We start from the raw sequence: 27,752 nt of genomic DNA on the forward strand, positions 1-27,752 counted from the left end.
GCATACAGGCACGGAATTTCCAGTTATCTCTGAAATACTGTCATGCGTGTGACAGCCTCATTGTACGACTGACTTTGGTCTCAATAGCAGTTTGGAAAGGGCAGATCTTTACATGCAACTAATTTTAATACAAATATAGATAAGACTGTCATTGGGGAGGACTTAAATGTTTGCTGTCTTTTGTTTTGCTCTCTCATGAGATAAGTATAAATAACTGCTTTAGTTGAAACTCAGATGATTCAAGTAGTTCACCTATTGTCTTGCTACTGATAATCAAATACGCTAATCCTACTAATATAGTAGCCACCATAGGTATACTGACGCATGCTCTAGGGTACTGTGCTAGGCTTTACATGTAACTACATATATGTACACACATATACATATGCATCTATGTTGTCTTTTATGACAACCACCCTAGAGTGGTGATGTTACTGTGGTTGTACAGGTGAGCAGACTGCATTTGTGAGAGATGTTGTAACTGTCTAAGCTCAGCTGGATGTAAGAATCGAGCTGCGAAATGGCTCCAGCACAGTCTGTTTTCAAATCTCACATGCTCCGTCCCCATGTCAGGCTGCACTTTCTGGGAGTGGAGACCACCCAAGGTTTCACCTGCCAGGTGTGCAGTGTGCGGTGTGGGAGTGAGGGAGCCAAGGTGCAGAGGCTCAGGACCAGCTGGCAGGCGGTGGCAGGCACGGTGTCCCTGTCACCACAGGTGCCTCCAGGGGGCATTTTTCTCTCTTTGAATAAATTTCAGAGACCATTCTATCTAGTTTTCATCTTTAGATTAGCCATTTCTTGCCACTTGGCATCCTTTAAGATAATTTGCTTTCATTTTGTTATAATATTATGTGTCTTCAAGAACTTCCCGTGATCTGATATTGTTTGTGAGTTTGAGAGTTTGGGTTGCCAAAAAAAGCCCAGCACTCTTAGGGGGAACAAAATGTCCAGCTACCAGAAGTATGTTGCACTTTGTCTTTTGGAAGTTCAACAAAAATTAAAATAGATTGTGGCACTGTTTTAATCTTATATGGGCTGTTTTAGTGAATATTATAATACAACTCGAGCAATAAACCCAAACAAACCAGCAAAATGGCAACAGTGCATGCTAGGGAGAAGCATATCCTTTCCTTTGACGGTTCCTCCCCATAAAGGGAGCTCCAGGGTGACGGTTCTGGGAGGGACTTACATCACAAAAGCATAACTGGGCATGCTCAGCTCGACTCCACCCTCCTATGTGAAGGTAGCTGTCTACCTGAGGGAGGAGGCACTCTATAGTGTTCTAGAACATATCCACAGGGGACCCTGTGGACACAGATGAAATGAATAGTGTTAGTGAGTAGTTAGTATCTGATTATGTCTACACATGTCTGATACTGAGTTTAGATATAGGGTGGGGCAAAAGTAGGTTTATAGTGGTTTCTATAGAAAATAATATAATAATTAATAAACAATACAAAAATAAACTGTTTCACATCCTCACAGCTGTAAATCTACTTTTGCCCCACTCTGCACACTTCTTATGTTAAAAATGAACAAATATTCTGATAATACATTTTTAATGCCTTGTGTCTTTGACACTATATTGAAATTAAAGAGATAAATCTTTTATTTTAATGATATTAAAATTGTTTTTTAAACAATGTTGAAAATGTATAATTTTCTTTGCATCTCAATAATTTAACTCTTAATGAAGGTTCTAAGTAAATTTATTATATTCCATAAATTTAAAACAAATATTTGGTGTTTAAATAATGGCTAATAACTTTACACTGATAGATCATCAAAGTCATCTCAGCCATAAAACTTTAAATTATTTAAATTATTTTCTTTGATACTATTTTAACACAGTATTCTCAGCAAAAATAATACTAAGTTATTTTAAAAATAGTTACGATATGGTTATTGTTAGATTTATGTATTATAATCCTATAAATTTTAAAGATTTTATTTATTTATTTATAAAAATGGGGAAAAGAGAGGAAGAGAAACATCGATGCGAAAGAGAAACATTGATCAGTTGCCCCTTGGATGCATCCCTCCTGGGGACTGAACCCACAACCCAGGCATGTGTCCTGACTGGGAATTGAACCAGTGACCCTTCACTTTGCAGAACAATGCCCAGCAGCTGAGCCACACTAGCTAGGGCTCATGTGTAATTCTTAATATCATCTGACATGTCATTAAACCATTTTAATTATTTTTTCTGATTCAAAGAGTACTACCTGTCATCTATCCATCCATCAACCCACACAAACCACATGTCCACACTTAGAAACAACCCACGTGTAAATGGACTTTTCTCTCAATGGCTAAATAATTGTTCCAGACATGTGTCAAATCCCCCGACCCCGACAGACACAAACACAGTCCACGTCCCCATTGGATGTGACTAACATTGTATTAACCCTCTACATTAATGTAAGAATTTTACCTCTGTATTCTGCAATGTTCACATTCAGGAGTTATTAATTTGTAAACTGCTTTAGCCAGCTATTGTATGAATCCCAGATATCAATAGGAATATTTATATTCTTTAATAGTGCTCTTTACATTTTTGAGACGGGGACCCAGTTGAGAATCTGACTGCACAAGCTGTGCATAGCTTTCACCATCACATACTGGAGGTTAAGAGACCACTTACAGCCCGTGCGAGGGCCAGACAGGTAGAGAATTTCTTTTGTATTGGAAGCTGCCCACTGGCATGGGAGGCATAACAAGCATGCAGATGCCTCCAGCAGAGCTGCAGACCAGCAGACAGGAAAAACTGGCATGAGACACTGAAACTAGGGACTTGATTTGGGAACGACCAAGTATGGTTATGGTAGGGCTGATTCAGAGCTTTCTGGAAACCACACTGGAGTTAGAACCCCTGCTGTCCCTTTCCTGTGCCAAGACTGAGTCCTGATAAAAACTGTGGCCCTTGCTTTTTCTCTACTTCTGCTTTGCGGGCTCAGATTTTATCACTCCTTGTTGGTCCTGGTGTCTTATGTTAAGAAACATAATCGTTTTCTGATATCAAGGATTAGCTAGGTTCATGCCATGTTCTGTCATACTTGCAGTAGTGAGCAGGCCTTCCTTAAGACTCTCCATGCTCCTAGGATGATTGGACTTGAAGGATAATGATGTCCCTCGCTAGAAGAATAAAAACCACCATGAAAATACCTATTTAATCTTTTCATTACAACTCTCTGTGTGTAATGCCAAACAGTTGTTTCTGGATTGGCTTACATCACTGAAACTTTAGAAACCAGGTGTTTTTTTTTTTTTTACTTCTATTCTAGTGTATTCCTCTTCAGCATAATAGGGTAAGTATTCCTGTCTGCATTGCACCGTTATTTATGCATGTGTTTTTGCAGGTGTGGTTGGCATTGGAAATTCTGGCATTTGATCTACAGGCAAATTTAGATGCAGAATTAAGTAATGCTAAGCCACTATTATTTAATAAAGTTAACATCTTCTTTTGTCTTGTTAATGATAAGTATTACACTGATGCAGCTTATATGCACAGCGAGGCCAGGCTGCATTTCCTGTACATAACTACACATTTGTGGAAAGAGGAACCTTAGGAGTGGGCGTCAGATTAACAAATGCTCTTATGTTGACATACCAGCTGTTGCCGCCAGTTTTTTTTCAAGGAAGACAGGATGCAGTGCAGATGTATTACCAAGAATAAATGCCCATCTATGGCAATTTATATGTCACCAAGTGTTTTTTGACTACCTACTGTGTACAAGTCTTCCTGCTCATAAATAACCCTGTGTTTCTTCAGTTCACAATGCGTGCCTTCAGTTCACTAGAGGAGGATTGTATGATAGTAAGGTCACTTGTAAGAATTTTTTTTAAATATATTTCTCATCGAAGAGCAAGATTCTAATCATAGGTATGCCACTTACTGTGTGGCCTTGAACAAGTTGCACTCTCCTCTTCCCCCTTTTCCTCCTGTTCCTTCTAAGTTATAAAATGAAGAAGTAGGCCATATGATTTCTAACTCTATTTCAATTAGAGTTCTAGAATTCTATGAGTATTTTAGAAGTGAATACCAAATTTTTAAAAAGCTTGATTACTGGGACCTGACCCATTGAAATGTTCCCCCAAATGTTCTGTGTTATGAATGTCAGAAGTGGAACATGGGGTCAGACCCCATGCTTAGAAGGTCTGCCATTTACGTCTCTTTAAGATGCCTGTAGCTCCAGCATTTGGTGGCTCAATTAAGAGCCTGCTGTTCTAAGGAACTGTGTGCAAAGGGAGAATGAAATGGAGAGGAAGGCCAGCAGGGCAATGGGAGTTTTGGAGAGAGGGGGCAAGTGGTAAGAAGGCAAAGTATAACTGAGTGGAAAGAAAATTCTCCAGAGGCCAGAGAAAATTGTTGAGGGAAAAACGTTAGGAAACTAAGTGTATCTCTGGGATTTACTCCAAAAATCAGCTTCCAGAGGAGATCTGTTTCCAGTGCTTTCTCAGTCCGTACTTATGGTGTAGTGCAGTGATCATTATTATTCAAAATGAGGAATTATAAACATCCTTAGTAATCAAGGGACAATAGCATGAATTTATTGTTCTATGATACATGCTGTATTCTTTTAAAATGAATTTTAGGAGAAACAATCCTTACCATTAACTTGGAAGTATTTATTATGGAGCCTCTAGTTTCTTGACTGTTCTTATTAATAAAGCTTTCCATCTGTGTAAAGCATATAGAAGTTTTCATAATTAACTAGCCATGTTCCTACCAGAATCAAAATTTATCAGAATCAAAGCCATAAAGTTGATTGTGGTTTTTTTTCCATCACTTTCCTGGGTTTTTTTCATTTTTACTAAACTTACAAGCAGTTTTTGAAAATTATCAAAATCCCTTAACAAAGCCAATCACACAGTATACAAATGAATAAAATTATGTTTATTGATACTCATCTGGCATAAATTATCATCTCCCAGAAGTAACTATACATTTAGCTATTTAGAATAGGAAAAAAAATAGAAAAGATCTAATTTTATTTATTGAAAAAGACATTAAGTAAAATTTCTGCTGAGAATACAGATGAAATTTTGACTTCTGATTTTCTGAAACACTATTGCTTTTATGTGTACCTTAACATGACTCCCACATACACATTAGTGGATGTTTTATATTGACTTGGTAAAAATGTAAATAGTTGTCTATAAATGTTTTTGTATTTTTCTCTAAAATGAGGCTATTGTGCCTAAAATTTCTCTAAAATTTTTCTCTAAAATTTTAACAATTACATAAATTTTATTTCCTGCTTTTCCTATATTTTTATTTAAGAATTTTAATAATATCTAAATAAATTCCAGTGTGTTCTTTATATTCATGAAGAATTTAACTAAAACTTACCTGGTTGTTTGGAATAAAGAGTACACTTGGAAGTAAGAAAATAATATATCCTTTGAAAAAAGTTACAGCCAGAGACAGTGAATCATCTTTAAACAAATAAGTAATATATTCTACTCTTAATAATAACTTTTAAAAATCGAATTAACTTATTACTTTTGATAAAAGTGAGAGGTGTATCAGCATCTGTGACTAAAGATCTTTACTGTTTATTTTAAGTTTCGGTTTTTTATTTCAGTCAAATTCTTCTATGAAAGATAAGAAGGTAATGTCTATAGAGGTACATGTTTTTATTATATGCAAATTTAGGTTTTTTCTGAAATTGTAACATTATAGATTTTAAATTATGAGTTTTAAATTTGAACAATATAGTTTTAATGTTTTTATCACCATTGAAGAGGAGAGCAAGAGTCAATCAATCTGAAAAATAAATTTAGTTTTCAAGCATAATAATTAATCACTTATAACTTTTAAATTACCCAAAGACATGGAAACTTGCAGTTCACTTATTTATTCTAATATAGTACAAAAGAATCAAGACATTTTGTGTGAATTACCTAGCAAAAGAAAACATTCAGAAAAAGGAAGTTCTCAATTTTTGTTCTTCTACATTGAAACCCTAACCCCAGCGGCAGACTTGTAGCTGGTATGCTCCACTAACACTTGAACTTTATGGCACTGAATTCCTGTTTCTAAAGTTTCTCCAAATGCTAAAGAAATGTATGAAAGATACATCTGTTGAACAATAGCTACAGTTCCTACTGGGTTTTCTTTTTTTTTTTTTTCCTTTTGGTTGGAAGACTCAAGTTCAGAGAGAAGTCAGAAAGATCTAGCTTACATGCTAACACGTGATTTATTGCTCTGGATTTATTACTCTGTGCAATGTGGGGAAACAAAAACCTTCTCTAGATGGTGTCACTGATTGTTCTGTTTCCAAAGTATTAGTGATAAGAAAAATATTACATGAACTCAAAATTTTAAAAGAAATCATACTTGAGAAGAAACCATCTAACAATGTAATCAGCTAAATAAGTTTTTCTTTGAACTAGAACTTTATAGTAAAAGGATATTTTGAAGTGCTTTGTTAATACATTCTTAATATTTTATGTGAGCTTTAGCATACCACACAGAGCTATCCTAGGTCATGTGTACAGCACAGTAAAAAAATCTAGTCTTAAAACAAAAGGTATGAAATTTATCATTTGGATGTGTTTAAAATTAAGTTGGCATTTACAAATATACAAATATATTTTAAAGAAAATAATGGTGATGGACATTTAGAAGGCTCTCACAGAGAGGACATTTCTGAGACACAGTCTAATAACTTTTACAATTAACTACTTTTACATTTAAGCAGTTGATACTATGATACTTAAACATTTGATACTATGAGATGGGTTAAGAGATACTACCTCCTCCATAAACTTGTGTTGAAGAAGCTGGGTACCTTAATACTGTAAATAAAAAGCTTCTATTTTCATTCTATTTTAGGCAATAGCTTGTAGGTAAGGTTTAAGGGAAAGGATACATAGAGGAGCTACACACACATGCACACATGCTACTTTTAACATATCATGTATCTTCGATATGAATCTAGAATTGTAGTTACCAAGTTGTCTTTGTGTTAAAATAGGTTGATGACGACAAGGATATGTGAGAATCCCTTTAAATGATAGGGAGAGTGGGAAATGAGTTGATTCTACTCCCGCTTCAGTTACCCCTGGTACATGAGGCTACAGCAGGAGAACTGAGAGTCAAACCAGCTCAAGTAAACGTTAGAATGATGAGGCATTCGATAATTGGATTGTAAAATATTGTCAATTAAGTCAGAGGAGACTTGAGGAATATTCATTTTTCATTTTAAAAATTTCTCATGACTGAAAAATTTCCTACAGAGTAACAAAGTAGGAAAAATATGTACTATAGTTTCGTGATATAAAAATGCAATTCCTATTTTTTCTTTAGTTTTCAATTAAGAACTAGACTGCGGGGTGTGTATAACTTGAAAAAATATCTCAGCATCATTGGCAGCCACAGAGAAATCTGTTCTGCCTGCACGTGTTGGCTGATCACTATAAACATTATGTATATAATGAAAATATAAGCAAAAGTTTTGTTTGTAAATATAAAATTAAATACTATTTTAAACCTCTTTACTTTTTTGGCTAGAAATCTTCTTTCACATCAAAATAGTCTTTCTGGTTTACACATCAGTTAACTGCATGGATTTTTAGTGGGTGTTTCTGACATGCAAAAGGGAAGGAAAATAGAATATAAAAACAGCACCCCCCCCCCACAGCACAATCTGAATATGCCTTTTAAGATGGTATGCTTTATGTCTCCTGTAAATTTATGATCAAGTAATTTCATCAGCTAAAATTGCATTTTCCCCAACGGCAACACAGGTAATAGTTTGGGGTTAAAGCATAACAAATAGAAAAGGGCAGTTTTGTTATTACTTGAGTAAAGTGTCTGCTTTAATAATCAAACTTGTAAGGAGTAGGCAGACTATAATTTGTGGCAGCATTGGTTTATTGTCTTACTCTTTCCCACTCTTCCTATCATTTAAAGGGATGTCCATTAAATTAGGTGTTATTTGTCTTAGATCTATGTTGGGAAGACAAAGAATGTACAGTTGTTTCCTTATGTTTGTAATCTCATTGGAGCCTCTGGGGGAGAGTAGCCACGCCATCTGCCAGGCTGGGTCAGGACCATGGGCTGCCTGTAGGAGGGCTGCTAAACTTCTTTCCCAAGGACCTCACTGAAGGTGGCTCCTTGCCTTAGTGAATTGGTCTAAGCCCTCCATATGGAAGGCTCAGAAGTTTGATTCTGAACCTGTTGTAAAAATGGATCCATCTTTTAAAGGTAGATTTATCTGAGCTAATATTTGCTTGTTTGATCGTACATATGTTTGATCATTCATACACTCATTCATTCTCAGGGCCAGGGCTAGTAATTATACTAGGTTTTGGGGTTACATTGGTAAGGTGGACAGTCCCTGTGCTCATGGACCTCACAATCCATGATTTTCCTTTTACCACACTCACTGTATTTTCCAGACTGAGTCTAGCAACAGTCAGGTCATACTCAGAGTCTCTTTATTTAGGATGACTGTGTCTGCTGGTATCAGCACAAAAGAGTTAAAGTTTAACACTTTAAACAACAATTCGATTTCTAAATTGCCAGGAAACACTTCATCATAAATTCCAAGTACTGTCAAGAGCTTGTGCTTAAATAAAGTAGCTCAGTAGTCTCCTGGAGTCCTAGGTTAGTTTTTTTTTATATTCTGGACCAAACTACCATGTTTTTTTTTTCTGGGCAACAGGTTTAAAATCTAAACATAAAGGTTTATTTTTCATAAAATATGTTTTGAATTTGACCTTCACAGGGAACATTCTAAGTGTCGTAATCAACAAGGTTTCAGGTACCTCTTTACAGAGAACTACTGTGATTATGTTTTTGTGGTTGGATTTTTCTGAACCCATTAGCTACATGGTAATGGAGTGGTGGAGTTAAGGTTTTCAGAATCATCACACTACCCGCTTACCAGAAATTCAATGAAAAACAAAGATGACTGATAGGTTTATGTTCTAGCACAGTATATTTTTGAAATGGTGTTTGTTAAACTCCCTAGAGGATACATCAAAGGGACTATGAAAATCCAGCTTTGATCAACCAAGCCTTCTTATAATTAGACTCTGCAGCAAATGTTACAAGATCAAATGGAAGAGGCAAATTTAGATACAGGCATGAGATAGGTCTCTTTTCATTGAGAATAATGTGTATCCATGAATTGGTAAGAATGGACAGTAGAGAAATATCATTTTATAACTCCCTACGTTATATAAAAGTCTCCTGTTTATTCCTAATATCATTTGAAAGCATCTGTTAGTTCAGTGTGAATACAAAATGCACTTCAGTGACCAAATGACTTTCTTTCTGTACTTCAGAAACTTCATGCATCATGAGCAGAAGAATAATCCTGAAGTTTTCTTATCAGATATTTAGAGTTCATAGACATAAAAAAACTAGTTATCTCAAATTTACCTTCAGTTTTAATGGTAATATAGGCAATTTCATGTATCAAAAATATACTTTGATTAGTATTGCACAATGAATTATTTAACGAATTTCCACTTAATTAGAGTAATCTAGAAAGTTCTGCCTTCCACACCTGTTAAGAAAAACATCATAATCTTTAAATTAATCATTTTGCTGTGAATTGATAGGATATGATGAAAAACAATTATTATTTTTTCAATACAAGTAATTTTTTTCATACCCTGGTAGATATACCAGGGTCTAAAGAGGGAACTAAGGGGAGTCTAAAGCTGATATATTAAATATGTGACCCGACATACCTAGCTCGTGACTTCAGTATTTTCTGCTACATCGCTGCAGTGTTTTTGTTTGGTTTTGTTTTTTACTCAATGCCTATTGTTTCATTCAAGCATAAGACAATGAAATGACCAGATGTTGCAGGTAGAGCTCCTGTGACTAAAACTCTGACACACAGATTAGCGCGTAAAAGGTTTACCAAGGAGTATTCTTCCATCAACCTCAGTGGGGAAGTGAAGGGAGAATGGGGCAGAGGGAAGAGGGAGCAGCTGGGTTTCAACAGTCACCACCATCACCTGAGCTGACCCAGCAGGCAGCTCTGGAGCTGGGAGGCCTTTTTCAGAGTTCTAGTTTGGGCAAAGAGCGTTGGGCATTGCACCCCTATTTTGGCCAGTCACTGGACGGGGGCTACCTCAGCAGGGGCACATAACTTTGGGTGAGGTGTCTCTAATCAGCTGGCAGCAGCCTGCTGCGGGACACTCAGCCGTGAGCTGTCGGTGCCACCCTGTCTCGGCGGAGAGAGGAGTCCAGTGCTGCGGGCGATCTGGTCAGCCTTCTGCAGCACCCGTTGTGTGTCACGTGCAGTCGAGTCGACTCCGACTCCTGGCGACTCTATGAATGAGTGATGTCCACCATGTCCTGTCCTCGGCGGGCCAGCTCAGCTCCTGTCGACTCATGCCTATGGCGTCTTTTATGGAGTCCATCCATTTCATATTTGGCCCTCCTCTTTTTGTGCAGCCCCCTTTTTTCCCGGCATCATGGTCTTTTCCAAAGAATTCTGCCTTCTATGATAGGCCCAAAATAGGACAACTTGAGTTCTATCATTTTGTTTGTTTGTTTGCTCTAATGATGTTTCAAGTTTTATTTGCTCCAGGACCCATTTGTCTGCCTTTCTGGTGGTCCAGGGAACATGGAGAGTTTTCCTCCAAAACCATATTTCAAATGAATTGTTTTTTTCTATCAGTCTTCTTCACTGTCCAACTTTCATGTTTATACATAGTAATTGGGAATACCAGTGTGTGGGTGATCTTAGCCTTGATCTTTAATGACATATTTGTCTTGGTGATCTTTCCTAATTCTTCCATTGCTTCCCTTCTGAGTCTCTGCCTTCTCCTGATTTTTTTTTGGCTACAATCTTTGAATTAATGAACTGACCCAAATTAGACCACCAGTAATCAAATGACTATACTATTGTCATCCATTGTATAAGGCACTTCATATAAGGCTTCATTAACCCATGCAGTCACCACAAGTAAAGGAGGTGATGTCTTCCCTTTTCTAAGAAGAAATAGAGGTTTAGAGAAGTTGAAAAATGTGCCTGAGATCACAGGCAAATGGCAAGTCTCCCTGATTTCAAAACTTGTGATTTTTTTTTTCATGTTGCTTCTTACTGTAAGAAAGATGGCAAAGTGGATTATCTAAACTCTAAGATTCCTTAAAATACTTTTTATTCTGGAGAACATGTGAAGATTAAATTAATTGTCATTATTAATACCATGACCACCTATATATACTACCACCATTAGGAATAGATTTAGCAAGTAATTACTGACTCAACCAAGTTGTACGTGATCCCCAACTATCAGAAGTCAATATATAGACCAGATGACACAAGCAAAGTCATTCATTACAATGATGTACTGAAACCTCAGTTTTCTCATCAGCAAAATAGAGGTAACACTATACTTTGTGAGGTTATAAGAATTTAATTTAGTTGTACATGACTCAAGACACCTTAGGCCCTCTCAGATTTATTTCCTAGGCTTAAATTTAATGTAAGCATCTACATAGAGGTGTGCTTCTAAAATTGTGAAACAGAAACAATTTTTATTTTGATTATTGTATTGATGTATTTATTTAGAGAGGAAGGGAGGAAGAAAGAGAGAGGGAGAAACACTGATGCAAGAGAGCGACATCAATCGGTTGCCTCTTACATGCGCCCTGACTGGGGACTGAGCCCACAACCCCATCACATGCCCTGACCTGGAGTCAAAATCTCGACCTTTCGGTCTGCAGACTGACCCCCAACCAACTGAGACACACCAGGGGACCTCATTTTGATTTTAATTCACAGTATTCTCGTGGACGAGGTGATGGGTGTCTCCGGCATGTCGGTTGGCATCCCTGGGCCTTAACTTCCACATCTGTAAAGTGAAGGGCACAAAGTGAGTGAGCTAGAAGGTTTCCACAAGCAGTAATATCCTACTCAGTGTTATTGATGACAGAGATCCGGGTGGTGCAAGATGAAGAAACAACGCATAGAACAATGACTGGCCTTAAGGGCAATGACCCTCCTAGGCCAGGAAGTTATGGCACCTCTACTGCGGCTTCTTGTTTTCCCCGAAGTAAATCATTTCCTCTTTAGTACTTGCAACACATGCCTTATATGCAGTGTGTGCTGAGTGAGTACGGATTGACTAGAGTGAAGCAAGCACATTATGTGAAATCAAATATAATCTCAGTTTAGAATGGAAGTCAGTTTAACTTTTATCCTGACAAGGAAGAAACAAACAACTCGGTATTCTTTTGCCATGTAAACATCCTGACTATTTAAAAAATATCATCTTGAAATACACATATTGAAAACCTATGTTAAATTATATATCTTGTTGTCGTATATATTTTGAGGTACAAAGCGTGTGTGGTGTGTGTGTGTGTGTGTGTGTGTCCTTTTTCCTCAGTTTCTGGGTCTTTGAGTGATGAATCTTTGCCATATGTAACACTGGGCACTGGAGATCTCAAAGTGAGTCAGGGAGACAATGCCCCCTAACCCAGTGGAGGTTGCCTGCATATTTATCATATGCGCATCCAGAAGGCACACACATTACATGTGTACATGTAGAATTCCAGCCTTTTTTATTCCTTACTTTTTAGCCTGGCCCATCTTATGATTTTTTGGCATTTAATTGAGAAGAAAATATCTGACAAAGAAAGCAAGGAAATAAAATTAGGTGAAGAGTGCCAAGGAAAATAGTCTTAAATTTCGGAGGGTGTACCACAAGATTTTCAGATATCTACCACCCCCACCACCAACAAAAAAAAAAAAAAAGAGGAAGAAAAAAAGGAGCAAAACACCACTCAAAACTTTTTCTGTGTCAGATACAGGAAGCCTGTAGCTTGTGTACTGGCACTACACAATGTCAAAATATGAACTCAAGATAAGTGGGTCATCTTAGAGATACCTACATTTTTTTGGTCTCTACTTCCATTTTTATTGGATATAGCCCAAAGATTCAAAGGAAGAAGCAGACTGCAAAGGGCTCCCACCCAAGCTATGTCCAAAATGTATTTTATTTTATTTCTCTGCATTTCTTACCATCAGCTATTAAAGGATGTTGAGAGGAGAATGTGATAGTTTAATCTGCCACCATGCTATTCCTATTATGTCTAACATGGTGATTTTAATCACAGCTCATATCAAACATTCTTAGTATAGAATGTTTCCCCCCAGCCCTCCCCTAAAATTCTGGATCAAGTCAACAGAGCATTGGCATTATGTTTTCTTTAAAAAATGTTTTAATCCACCAAAGGCAGAGAAAGGATCTGCACGGTAGTATTATTTGGAGTTATACCAAGTGGAATGCATACGTTTTGCTATACTTTCTCATTAAAATTTTATTAACAGTAACGTTTGCCTTTATTAGTGGTCTTGATAAGAAAGTTACCCTAACATGTGAGGTTTTCTAACTAAAGCCCTTATTTTTTTAGATTTCTGCAAAGGGAGTGCCCCAGAAGGCAGATGTGCATCCTCTTCCATGGCTTCTACATCACGTGAAGTCATGTGAAAAAAAGTCAGACTGTGAATTGAAAGGCTGTACCTAAAAATGATGTCATGAAGCAGATTGATAGAACGAAGCAGGGTATAGTGCTGCCTTTGTCTCTTGCTTCGGCAGCCCAAATCTAATTGTTGAATAATGTGCTTGGGAGGACAGTGGTGTCTTTCACTGAACTGCTGTGCAGAAAGTTCCAGCCAGGCCGTGTGCTATTTCCAGTCAAGTGTATGGGGGGTTTACATGCTGAGACCAGCTGTAAAGATGTTGGCATTGGAGCAACTCCGGAGCCAGTTCAAATAGAAACTTAGGTCTGCGTCCAAAAGAGCTTCTGTGAACTATAGGTGTTTAATTTTCAGCTCTCCTGTGAGCGAATGTTTAAATAGTAAACTGAAATAAAAAGATAGGCTGTCCTTTAAGGTTTTGCTTTTCTTACAGTTCATGAAAGGGGGCTTTGCTGTGTCTGAGTTGGTCAGGACAAGATACGATCCTCACTTTGCCAGCCATATATCGTCTTAATCACTCAGGACATTACGTTTTGGTCAAGAGCTTTGGCCTGCGTTTTAAGCACAGTGTCATACATGTATTTCTGACTCTGTTTATTATAAGACAAATAGCAAACAAGGAACTTCATCTGCCTTTCCTGCTTTTGAATCATGACTTAGTTTTATAGAAATCTGTAAAGCATCATAAAATAATACCCATAAAAATGATGTGTTACAGAAAAATGTTGGTAATTTAAAAACCTTCCTTTCAGGCAAAATCACACACATGTATAAACTATTAATGTCATTTTTATGAGCAAATGTTAACTTCTATTAAAATTTCAATGAACTGTTTTTTGGCCCATTTTGCATAGCAAAGCTAGCAGTGGCCCTTTCGGTCAGAACAGTACCACATTGGCTGGGTCCTCCAGAAAAATGCCTCATGTCTTGCTCATCCTAAAAACTGAAAGTCAGCTGATTCTACTGGGGGGAGAAAAAAAATCATTTTATTTCCCTGAGTAGATTCAACTCAAATTATCTTAGCAAATAACTTTCAGAAAGATCTGATCTCCAAATATCTTCTTCTTACTTTAATTCATTATTAAAGAAGCCAGAAACCTAAAGTTCTCATCTTTTCTTGGCTGAGTTTTGATGCCAAAATGGTACATAGTCTTCCCACCATCAACCCTTCCCTAAGAAAGTGATGTGCATGTTTCTAAAGCTGTGTATCTATACTAGATCCCAGATTGCCATTGTTTGAAATTTCCCTTTCAGTTTGTGTGTTGTTGTTGTTGTTGTTGTTGTTGTTGTTTGGTAAGATGGACCTTCCTATGTAATTTCAGTAATCACTGGGGCTCAGTGTACCTGTTCACCAGTGTTATTTTGATGAGGAGCAGGTTGACTGCCCTGGCTGGGTAGCTCAGGTAGTTAGAGCGTCGTCCATACATGCCAAAGTTCTGGGTTTGATTTCTGGGCGGGGCACACACAAGAATCAACCAATGAACACATAACTAAGTGGAACAACAAATCAATGTCTCTCTCTCTCTCTCTCTTTCTCTCTCTCTCTCTCAAATTAATAAAAAAGAAGAGTGGGGTGACTAAACTATGCTTTATACAGCTTGTATTGAGCCAGAATAGAATTGTACCTATTATTATTTCAACATAACTTCTTAGATATTACCCTACAGAACTTTCCTGGGTGATGCTTTCACTGGGATCATGAAAGGAATCTTTCCCTCGAACACTGCAAAGCTGAATGGGAAACCAGAAGATACAAACCATTTTACAGAAATTTTGAATGATCTTCCAGCTCCCCCAACAGTGACGAGGCAGATGCTGGCAGCCGAGGCAGCCTGCCCTCTCCAGCGACGGTGAGGTTTGCCCTAGCTCAGACCTCTGGGGCATGGACAGGCTTCTGCTCCAGGCTCTGCGCCTCCAGTGGGAAGCACACTGCACTGTTTTCTCTGTGGGCCACCCAGCCCGCCCCCTCCTTCTGGTCTGGCTTTCTCGGGGGCCTGCCTGCAGGTGTGATCTTACTCACCCACCTATAACAAGGCACTGTCCCATTTTTCTGAAGTTTAAAAATAGAACGGGCTAAAAGAAGTCTGTAAGCAAGTCAATTTTTACACTATCCCGGAAACTTATAATTATAAAGTTTGGTGAACTTCATGAACTTTTCCAAGTGTGTTTTTGCTGCAGACTTGTGATTGATGTGGAGGATCCCTGGGGGCAGAGATGAAGCCATTGAAACGTGGAGAAGTTGCCCTGATGTACCTAGGCTTTGTAGACTTAATACCTACATCACCCCATCCCCATCCCTGGGGGATTTGACATTAGATCAACATTTTGGCAGTGGTGTGGCCAGCTGAAATTCCGTCTTGCTTTTCAATACGTGGGTTAACTTTATAAAAGTTAACTATGTTTTCTCTTGTACAGTAAGCTGGTAGGCCTCAAGAACACACTCAAGCAGCTACATTAAGTAGAAAGGGGGTGCTTTTTTCCTGATGTAACCACACTCTAAATCTTCACAATCTGTCACAGCTAGCTCTGTAATTCTAAGCCAGCAATATTCAAAGTAGCACAATAAGGACTGTGAGGAAGATGTGGAAATTTTCTTGAGTAGTCGGAATATGTCCCAGAAGCCAGGATGTTTGCTGACCATTAGCTCTAATTTCATTCGATCTGTATTGGCCGGCTGATGGCCTCCAGGTGGACAAATGAATACAAATAGACCGAGATTCATGACTCCTCAGAAAGACCATCTTGTCTCAGAATCTTGCAAACTATATGTCAGCACACTCTTTCCCCGAGGGAGGCGTCAGCTGTCTTTATGACCCTCTTGGAAGCTTCGTCCTAGTGAAGGGACCAACTGAAGCTCTGTTGTGTGTAAAGACCTGAACCTAACACCCAGGGTTTTTAGGGTTTTAGAAACAAATCGGGCATTTCTTTCAGATGTGGAAACCAGGGCCTCAATGCCTAGTGACAATCTCAGAGTCACATGGTTGGTTAATGGAAGAGCCAAGACTGGAACCCACTGGGATCCACGTGACATATGGCCAGATATTCACGTAAACACAGCCATTTCAAGAGGAAGGCAATTTACACTGCTCTCATGTGGCACAAAGTTATCACTCACTAAAGGCTCACTGCTCTTTCTCCATATTGCGAACAATATGTTTCATAAGTTTATATGGCTTGTATTCAAATTTTAAAGGAAATAACTTGAAAGGCATAATTTTAGATCTGGAAAGCATCTTGAAAGGGTTTAGCTTTGTAAGCAAAGGACAGTCACTGTCCTTGACACAGTGACTTTTTTTGCAACAATAACAAAATATTTTTGCTTAGCTAGATTATGTGATTTAGATAAAAAGGAGACTAAAAGAAATCTTTTTAAAGTTCAATTTCAGAGTTTGCTGGAAAACACTTAAGATTATCTATTTCTCTCTCTCACACACACTAATTAATATATTATACTTGAGATCTATGTGTAAACATACATAGTTTAACATATAAATTTTAACATGTAAATATTTTGAAAAGTAATTCTAGTGATGAATTAACTTAAGGCAATTACACAGCATATTTAAGCAAGCTATATATGTTATGGAAAGTTTTATTGAGAAAATATTCCTATTTTTAAAAACCTGCATTATGGAGATTTTACATCAGAGCTGTCTTATTACTAAGATGTTAACATAAGAAGTATTCCTTAAAGGACAAAATTATGCCAGTTGCATCTATAATTTGCTCCGCTCCAACCCTGGACTATTTAAACTACTTCCATTTCTGTGTACAAACCTGAGTGGGTTTTTTAATGCCCTCAAATTAAAGGCTTATTTGGAAAATTTGAGCTCAGATGCACACTTATCCTGTTACTGCCGCCTCCTTCCCAATATATTCTCCCAACCTATTGGGAGGGCAAGTTGTTAAAACCAAAGCTGGTTCTAACTATTAATTTCAGGTTCTTCACCTGTACCGCATAACATGGAATAAATTGGAAGCAATAACCTTCACTGACTTTTCAAATTTGTTTTACTCCTGCCTCCCGTCCCCACCCACTGGTAACCATATGTGAAGATACCTCAAAGAAAACTGCAAACGGATGGAAGTAAAGGCCCAGAAAACTGAATGAATGAGTGAGTGAATGAGCACACTGAAACATGGCAAACATGCTCTGCTATCCAATAACAGCCATAATCACAATAACACTAAAAACTAATATTTTTGAGCATCTTACTGTAAGTCAAACGTACCCCCTAGTGCTTTATGTGAATAGTTCATGTGCTCAGAAAGTTCGTGATGCACTGTTTAGCCAGTAACGTCATCACTGCCTTCATGGGTATTACAACTACAATTAGCTTTTATTAGGATAAAATATTCTCCACTTATGTTGACAATATTTAGCAATATTTTTCTGGCTAATGACAGGAAAAACCAAAGCCAGTTTTACCCCACAATGTTGCCTAGACAGTCCATTTGTATAGATCTTCCGTGACATTCCCGAGTGGCATGAACGTGAGGTGAGTGTTCTTTATAGTGTCCTCGGTTTTCCTGTAGGGGTCATGAAACATGCAAGATCAAGGTTAAGACAGATCTTCAGTGAACTCTAGGTTGGTCACTTCGCTGCTTTTATGTTTTCCCATCAACAGTTAGGCTTTGCTTCAGTGCGTCCTTGGGAGATTAATCTTCCCTACCACTGTGACAGCTATTTTCTTTCCACAAACAAGCTGTCATGGCAGCTTGCTGTCTTTTGTCTTTCTTCTTGTCATCTTTGAAGTCCTTTGAGTTTGGCTGTGGTGACTCTCACAAGGGTCTTTGTTCACTGTTAGTTTTGTGTTGTTTATGTATAAAAAGGGCGAGGTTTTTAAAAATGTCTGTGCCAAACACACATCCGATTGTTTTACTTTCCTATAATTAAAACCTTTTTATTTTCACTACTGCTCTTATTAAAATTCTTCATTTTCTTAAGCATGGTTTGCAGAACCCTGCAGAACCTCATCTCTGCCTCCCTTGCCATTTTATCTCTTATTTTCTCCCCACTTTGCACACTGCGCTTCAACTGAAATGAACTCAAGTTGCTTGAACAATCTGTGTTCTCTCTCACCTGCAAGCCTTTGCATCCACTGGACCTACTGCCCAGAACACTGTTATTTTTTTTGCTCATCTGCCTCCCCTTTTGGTTGGCCCACTTCTATGCTGCATATTTAGGCCTCCATTCCCTTCTCCTCTGCTAGAAATGGTACCATTTCTAGGGAGTTTAAATCTAGATTATCACACTCATCTACCTGCTCTATCCAGCAATTTTCACATTGCATCATCACTATCTCCTTATTTATCTGTTTTTACAATAATGCATATATTCCTTAAAGTCAGAGATTATACCTTATCCATGACCATGTTCTCAGCACCCATTACAGTGCCCAGCACATACATGCTTAATAAGTATTTATTAACTGAATGGATGTGGGGGATGCTAAGAGATGGGTTAGAAAATATGAAGAGGGCAGATGTGGAGTACTATATGTGTCATTCAAACAAAGCTCATCCATCTTATTTGATCCCAGGGAAAATTTTGAGTTACACAAAACATACTCTTAGACTTGTATTTTCATTTTCATAGATGTTTTTTGTAGTGACGTGGAGGGTGAGTTGGGGGTGACAAGACTGCTGACAGGGAGAGGAGTTACTGAGCTTTTTGTCCAAGAAAGAAAAGATGAGAACCGTAAACTAAGTGGCCATGGGGACGGGGTGAGGGAATAAATTAAATGGCTGTGAATAAAGTAAATATCGTTAACTCTTGACAAACTATTATGGCTGTGGGAGAAAGAAGAGAAAAAGGCGGCTCAGAGTCCTGGCTTGGAGTTTTCTTATACTACTAACAATTGTGAAGTGTATAAAAAGTCAAATTATTTGAGGACTGGTATTTGGACTGAGGGACCCAGCTGGTATCCAGGTGGGGATGTCAAGCTGACATTCACGAGTGTGGGTATAAGGCGTTGTAGGTATTTGAACATAACAAAGGCCCGCGTCCAGATGAGATCACCATGAGAGAACGAGTGTAGAGAGAGGAACGCTGAAGAGAGCCCCAGAAAGTATGGGCTTGAGGCACACTTGGTTGTAGGGAACAGCAACCCACTGAAGCTGGATCAAGTCAACAAGTGGGACGGTAGGTATAATAAGGGTTCTTGTGTTAGAATCCAAAGACAAGTGACACAGAACAGCCCCTCCCATTAATTACTAGACATGGGATGTCTAGAATTGAAGACTTTGTGTTTCCCACGCCTGTTTCCTCTCATCTCTCTGTTCGGTACCTTTCTCTTGCTCTCTCTCTCTTTGTCTACCCATCAGTGTTCTTGGCAAGTAGCCAAGGCATCTTTTACCTTTGACTGTGTATAATTTCATCATTGCGTTGTTCACCATTCTCTGAATATATTATCTGTAATTCTGTCTTCAGAGTCTCAAAGAGAGAATCTGACCAAGTAACCAGAGGTCGTGGTGTGACTATGACTACAGGAGATGCAAGCAGGGGAGCAGGTCTTGGGAGAAGCTGTGTGTGTGAAGACGGGGAATAGTTTCTGTAGTACATCATTATTTAACGGAGCACATCTCAGGTTTTAATGTGCCTGTGAATCACCAGAGAATCTTGTTAAAATACAGATTTTGGGTGGTGCATCTGGGTGATTTTGCATGCTGACTAGTCTCCCAACAGGAGGTGCTGCTGCTGCTGCTGCTGCTCTAAGGGCCATACTTGGAATAACAAGTTTTTGAGGACAGTAGAGCAGGGGGAGTCTCAGAGAGGGCAGAGTAAGAGCAGGCGGAGAAAAAGAGAAGGTAGGAACTGTGGGGGAGAAGCCAAGGAAGCAGGGATTGTTTGGAGCCATTGGATGTTGTAGAGCGTGACTGAGATAAAATTGGAATCCCCATTAGTGTAAATAATGTCCACAACTTTGTGAATTCTTCTCTCTAGTGCTTAGAAGCCTATGCATGACACAGCAAGAAGATCCATGGCTGGCTTCAGGCAGAGCTGGGGAGTTACCTTACAGGAATATGGGAGGGGAATAAGAGACTTGAATATACTCACCAGAAGGCAGATTACATGGAGAGACCAGGCAGTTTAGGTTGTTTCAAATTATACATTGCCTTTAGACTATTTTGTTTCATTTTTTAATACTGGAGAAAGATTTCAATTATTGCATAAGAGAGAACAGTTTCCCATGAAAATGTGTGTGGGTGGTGTGCATGGGCACACACGTTTGTGTGCATGTGTGTTTAATCCTCTTGCCAGGAATATCTATCAATATTGTAAGCAGACTCTACACAGGTTTACAAGAGTTCACTTGTTTGGATCGTCTGAGAGTATTACCTTTGGCGTTACATGGGGAATGTTCTCATGCCATGCTGGTTATGGAAAGACAGGACTCAATATTTACCCATTAGCAACCCTACAGAAGACAGAAGGGTGAGGGTGTGGTGCATGTGAATTTCTTTGGAGATTCAAAAAGTTGTCAAGCTTAATGGTTCCTCATCAAGGAAACTTTAATTCAGCTTCTTGTTAGTTTTTTCTAAACTATGTCAAACTTTATTAAGTGATTGAAGTAAAGTGGTAGTTTCATATTCAGGGTGCTTCCAAAGAACATTTTGAGGTGGAAACATTACAGAGGGAAACCAAACAGTTTTCTGGTTAACTCTGGGGAAACTAGAGTTCTGGGAATAAAGTGTTGTCCCTGGTTGGCTGCGGGAAGTCCTAGCAGGACATTGGAATGACCCATGTAACCCTGGACTAAGTGCGGCCCTCCCAGCATGGAGATGCTGCATTGAGTGCAGAGCTTGAAGAGGAGCAGTGAGGGAGGTTGGTGATGCTCATCGAGCCGATCACATTAACAGAGTCACAGACCTGTCGTGCATTGCAAATTCACAGCCAGATTGCCTCCAGATTCCTTGCCATCCTGAAATCCCTTAAATATAAATACTTACGTTGATGAAGTTGTCCAGTCCTCCATACTATCAGTCATTTAATACATTCCTGCATCTAAAGTATTATTTGTAGTTTACAGTTCAACGATGTCACAGCAGCAGCATTTTACCCGATCTGGAGAATTGGTGTGTGTCTGTCCTGACTTTGCAGCGATGTAGGCATTAGAACTGGTCCTAGAACTCTCAACTGTTGGCCCTTGCATTGAATCTTCTGAAACACCCAAAGCTGCTAAATATTTTAAACCTTCTAAAACAAATGACAGACTCTTCATTCATTAGACTTTAATAGAGTCACATAGATAATTCAAAAAGGACTTTAGATGCAAGCTGAGTAGTAACTTAAGTTACATGTTCTGAAAATGATTTTAACTGACTAGTGTTTCCAACAAATTCATTAGTGACAGTTTTACAGGCATTCAAATAATGAACAAGATTTCATTCCAATGCATTCATTTTGTTCACCATTTAATACAGAATAAGAAAAGCATTCATTCCGTCTAAAGATCTGTATTGAAAGCAGCTAAAATTGATCTCTTGATTTGAGGTATCTCTTGGGATCTGAAAATCCTATTTTTGGAAGATTTTAAAGAACATCATATTTGATTCACAGAGAAGTACTTGCAGCTAGTATGGAGTAAAAATTCAAATCTCTGAAATAATAAGCCCAATATGATAATGGTTATTGAATCTATATCTGAATGTTGTTTATAAATGAAGGTAGTATCTAGTATGACTGGAACATTTTCCATTTTAGGTTTGAGTTTCTTTGAGAAATAAGTTTTGTGAAAGTATGCATGAGTAAGTTCTTGCCAGATATTCACAAGCATAGGAAAGTGGGTGGGATTTCTTTTGTTGTTTAGATTGCCTGAAAACTTTGCTTGTATAAATTATAAGTGTGAATATGTTACTGTACCTGTCTTGGAGAATATCTCCCACCAGATGCTTCGAGTTGGGTAATTTTCAGAAGATATGCTAACTCTGGTTCACCAAGTCTTCATGCGGCAGCTGCCTTGGTAGCCATCTTTCTAAGTGGCCCTGCCTTTATGAGAAAACAAATTCATATCTTAATGAACTCACTGATGATAGTGTAGGAACCAATTAGCAATAGCATTTGATTTCTCCAAATGGGAAAATTCTAAGCACTATATTTTAGACTCCCTAACATTCTTCACTAAAGTAGTTTAAAATTAGTCTTTTAAAACATATTAATTTAAGGATGATTACACTATGTTTAACAAATTGCCCTGTGGGAAAAAAATGTCTCTTAAGACAGTACTTGGGCTTACCACTTTGCCATGTCTATTGTTAATTTCAGACAGATTCTAGACTTAATTTCAGAAGAGCTCGGTCTTACTATTAATTAGATGTGCAACTTTGGGCAAATTAATCTATATTAGCTTTATTTGTTTTATTTGAATATGGAGGTGAAACTAATTCTCAGGGTGATTATGATGTCAAATGAGATAATAAATGTGAAAGCCCTTTAACGTGAATTGATCTATAAATATAATGAACATGATGATACTCTGCCTAGTTTGACATTTATTCCAGTTAAGATAATCACTATTTAGTAGCACTGTCTCTAAATGCTGTCTAGCTACTATGCTTTAAATGCTTTTTGATGAATATTAGGGGTGTCTTCTCATTGAAGCACAGAGTTTTGTGTTACAGTAATGGTTGATGATGGCCAACAGTTAAATACTGCTAGCTGGGCACCCACACAGTTCCCGTGTAATCTTAACCCATGTAATCTTCCCAATAAACCTGGGAGACGGGTGCTGGTATTACCACCGGTGTAAAATTGGGGAAACTGAGGCACAGAACCATGAACTTGTTCAAAATTACAGTCAGTGTTACCAGTCAAACTAAATTTTCCCGCACCTTTCACTCAATTCTTAGGGCAGACTTTGGCAAAAACAACACACCATGAGAAAGGATATCATGAGTATCCCTTGGTCTTGGATGTAGGAAATGTTGCTCTTTTTGGGAAAACGATGCTGCCTGCGCAGACGCTGGGATGACACAAAGAGTGCATCTCGTTTTCCTTTCTGGTTTTCTTTGTCATCTTTAGTGCATAGTGCTGCATGGGTTAGTGCTAATTCACTCGGATTACTTCCCTCTCCTGAGCCCAAGGGCAGTAGCAGGGAGCTAACCTAGTCAGAGGGGCCCGTCCATCTGAGGCCCGCGCTATGAGTGAAGTAATTGAAAGGAAGAGTCGCAACCCCATCTAAACAGATATTGCAGAACTCACACACTCGTTATCTTTTTATTCAGATTTAGATTTTGTTTGAATTAGGTTCATATACTGTACTTCGTCATTTTCACTTTAGGCATTTCCTGTTCATTTAAACTCATTTTTTCATAAAGTTAACTAGGTTTTTAATTTTCTTTTTATTGTTGACATTATTACAGGTGTCTCCATTTTCCCCTCTTTGCCCACCTCACCCAGCCCTTGTCTTCCCCTTCCCTCTGGCCATCACTACACTGTTGCCTGTGTCTATGGGTTGTGCATACGAGAGGAGACCCCCCAAAAACCAGAATTATCCTCTGGAGGGTGGGCCTTTTGTAGCACAGGCTTCCCTGCTAGGTGAGTGTTCTAGGAACTCATATACATCAGTGTACCAGTTGGCATTGTCATAAGAGGGTATTTGGCTTCAGTGAATCTTTTTGTGAAGACGTTTTCAGTGCCTTTGCCCATTTTGTGATGGGTGATATCTGAGTGCACCTTCCCACACTACGCTGAGCATTCAGCAGTTTTTGACCAAAAACGCATGGCCCTCGTACCTGCCCCACCCTCCCTATTCACCCAGTCTCATCCCAAGTGACTCTTTTTGTTTCTCCCATGAAAAAAGTCCTCAAAGGGAAATGTTTTGCAGACATGGAAGAGGTGAAACTAAAAACAGCAGAAGCACTAAAAGGCATCCAAACTGAGGAGTTCAAAAACCGTTTTGAGTGGTGGGAAAAAAGTCTCAATTAGGTGTATTGCATCAAATAGAGAGTACTTGGAAGGTGACTGAAGTTTAAACATGTAAGAATAAATACCCATTTTTTATAAATAAATCCCAGGTTTCCTGGGTCTCCCTTTGTATATAACCCATTTTATAGAAGGTCTTTTGTGTGTCAGGGATGCTACAAGGAGTTAGATGGCGTAGCAGTGCACACTATCTGCTTGTTGAGCATAGAGACTAGAGGAAAAAGAAAGACGATAAGCACACAATCTCACAGATGGAAGTAACGCACCACTCTGGACAGTGCTACAGAGGAGAGGGGCATGACAGCCGGGGGTGGCTGAGAGGGGGCATTGGGCGAGCCCTTGATGATCATAAACTGTTTTCTGCTGGCTGTCTTCAGGCCTCATGAGGTGTTGGAGGCTTAGGGAGGCAGAACAGAGGGAGTGCACATTAGAAAGAACTGATGGGGAGCAGAGTTGGCAAGACAGTACATGACACAAAACCGGTGCACAACACAAAACAGTGAAGGACCCCAAACCAGTGCATGACACAAAACCAGTGCAGGACACAAACAGTGCACAACACAAAACCAGTGCATGACACAAAACCAGTGCAGGACACAAACAGTGCATGGCACAAACAGTGCATGACACTAGGTGGTCACAGGGAATAGTAAAAAGCAAAACTTAATTCAAGTAGCATAACACATATGTCCTTGAATATAACACTATATATAGAAGAATACTATTTGTTGTAACTACCATTTTCAAGAAATGTTACTGCATTTTCATTGCACTCAATTTCGTGAAAAGGAGGGGAACACAACAAATTTAGAGTGATTTATAGTAACATGGTAAAAGGACTTTATTGTTTGAAAATATATGTGTCAGTTTTATGGCAATTTCTTTATCCAGAATGCTGGATAAATGAGATTACTGTCTATGTTTACACGGATATTTAGAAGCAGTATGAATATAATTACAAAAACATTACTAGCTGGGAAGACAGTGGACCTTGGTTTCTGGTTCTACCTGATAACCAAAGCCTGGGTAAGTAATAATTGAGAAATAATTGACTGCTTTACTTTTCCTCTACTTCTTATTACCATTTGTCATTATAATATGTGTTTATCTTTGTGTCCAAAATAGCAATGTCAGAATCATTCAGAGACTTAATCTTCCCTGTTTGTTGGTATATACTAACTATACCAGACACTCAATAAGTATTCACTGAATGAATGCACAAATGAGATCATCACACAAGTATATAATTACACACTGTAAAAAACCAATGTGATACATGAAAGTACTTTCAAAACTATCGGTATTCCACACATGCAAGGTGATACTGTTTTTTTTGAATTTTAGAAAAGATTGCAAACTGCCAGGAGATAACGTGTTAATTTTTTTTGTATTGGTTGCTTTCTTTCTCTTTTTAAATTTTTTGCAATTACAATTGACATTCAATATTATCTTGCATTAGTTTCAGGTGTACTGCACAGTGGGTAGACATTTATATAATTCATGATGTGATATCCCAATAATTCTAGTACCACCTGGCTCCATACGTGGTTATTGCAGTATCATTGCCTGTATTCTCTATGCTGTACTTTATATTCCTGTGACTGTTTTGTAACTACCGATTTGTACTTCTTAATCCCTTCATCTTTTTCAGTGACCCCCTCAACTCCGCCCACCTGGCAACCCTCAGTTTGTTCTCTGTGTCAGTGAGTTTGTTTCTGTTTTGTTTGTTTATTTTGCTCTTTATATTCCACATGTAAGCACAATCATATGGTATTTGTCTTTCTCTGACTTCTTTCACTGAGTGTAATACCCTCTAGGTCCACCCATGTTGTCTCAAATGGTAAGATTTCATTCTTTTCATATATCCGACTGTATATATGCACCACATCTTTATCTGATTGTCTATTGATGGGGAAGAGGGAACCCTGGCTACCTGTAGGTAGGAATGCAAATTGGTGCAGCTGCTATGGAAGTCCCTCAAAAAATTAAAAGTAGAACTACTTTATGACCCAGCAATTCCATATCTGGTTGCTTTCTCTTTAAACATTTGCTTGCTAAGTGTTTCTCTTTCCTTTTAGCCATGGTTTAAAATAGAGTTGTACTTGTATGGCTCTGTAATCCCCTCAAACCCAGTTCAGTTACTCCAGAGATTCTTAGCTGAGGTCAGTGAAGATTTGTGAAATCCGTTGTTGCCTCCTGAGGCTTCATGCACTCTCTATAAATGTATGCCAAGTGTCATGGACCCTGTGCATTTCACTGGAAAGAGTTCCCATAACATTCATGAGATTCCCAAAGGATGTGAGCCCCCTACCCCAAGTTTAAGAATAGTTGTTTCGAAATTTTGTATTTTTGTTTTACTATTTGTTGCTGTATCAGTACATCTTTTTCTTTGATATGTTTTCATTTTCCTTTTAATTTTTGTGATGATATTTTGGTATTTTAAAATGTTTACAGTTTGTCCACAGTATGCGATATTTTTGGATTCTTATACGCCTCTGATCCCAGCCCTTCTCTCTGTCTCTCTTTTGTCTGGCCAACAGTGTGGGGATGTGCCAACTGCAGGCTCGTGCTGTCCAACCCTTCTGGGACCTTCACTTCTCCGTGCTACCCGAATGACTACCCTAACGTCCAGTCTTGCATGTGGACCCTCCGGGCCCCCACCGGCTACATCATTCAGATAACGTTCAATGACTTTGACATTGAAGAAGCTCCCAATTGCATTTATGACTATTTATCCCTGGATAATGGAGAAAGCCAGACTAAATTTTGTGGAGCAACGGCCAAAGGCCTATCATTTAACTCAAGTGTGAATGAGATGCATGTGTCCTTTTCAAGTGACTTTAGCATCCAGAAGAAAGGTTTCAATGCCAGCTACATCCGAGGTATGTAAACCAAAGACCGTGCCAAGCTTCTGCTTTCATTTAACATGTTCTGCAGTAAACACGGGACCAGCAGACAGCGCTGTGATCTTTTATGTGCATGTGAGTGATTAGGATTAGAATTTAAGGGCAAGAAGATGTTCATTTTCCCTGAGTATTCTCATTAGCAGCATATAGCTACCAGATCCAAAATCTGGTTACAGTAGAGCTGACTTCTTTTATATTGTTTGTATGCAGAACATTTAAAGGCTCCTTGGAAGATACTAGATATTCCACAGCTAATAATTAAAATCTGCAATTTTAGCGTCACTCCATTGGATGTTTAAAACATTTCTATTTAGAAATCATTTTATTTTTAGGCTTTCAAGATGTTGCCCTTTCAAGGAACCATGCTAGGGGACAAATATAGAAAATTAGCATAAAGTTTTAAAAGAGCAATTTCTAACTTAAGCTAATAAACAACATTCCCTGAGGAAAGTCTCT

The 27,752-nt window shown here is 38.5% G+C and overlaps 1 protein-coding gene across 5 annotated transcripts in view; it reads left to right on the forward strand.

Annotated features, from left to right (window-relative positions):
* Window positions 1–27,752, forward strand: part of ADGRG6 (adhesion G protein-coupled receptor G6) — a 132,679-nt gene that overhangs the window by 36,933 nt on the left and 67,994 nt on the right. For all 5 annotated transcript variants that reach the window (XM_036024790.1, XM_036024789.1, XM_036024791.1 and 2 more), the window contains one exon: window positions 26,931–27,272. In XM_036024790.1, the coding sequence (XP_035880683.1) occupies window positions 26,931–27,272 (342 nt within the window). The remainder of the gene's footprint in view (window positions 1–26,930; window positions 27,273–27,752) is intronic.

Source organism: Phyllostomus discolor, chromosome 4, assembly GCF_004126475.2.
Source record: "Phyllostomus discolor isolate MPI-MPIP mPhyDis1 chromosome 4, mPhyDis1.pri.v3, whole genome shotgun sequence".
NCBI classification, from domain to species: Eukaryota; Metazoa; Chordata; class Mammalia; order Chiroptera; family Phyllostomidae; genus Phyllostomus; species Phyllostomus discolor.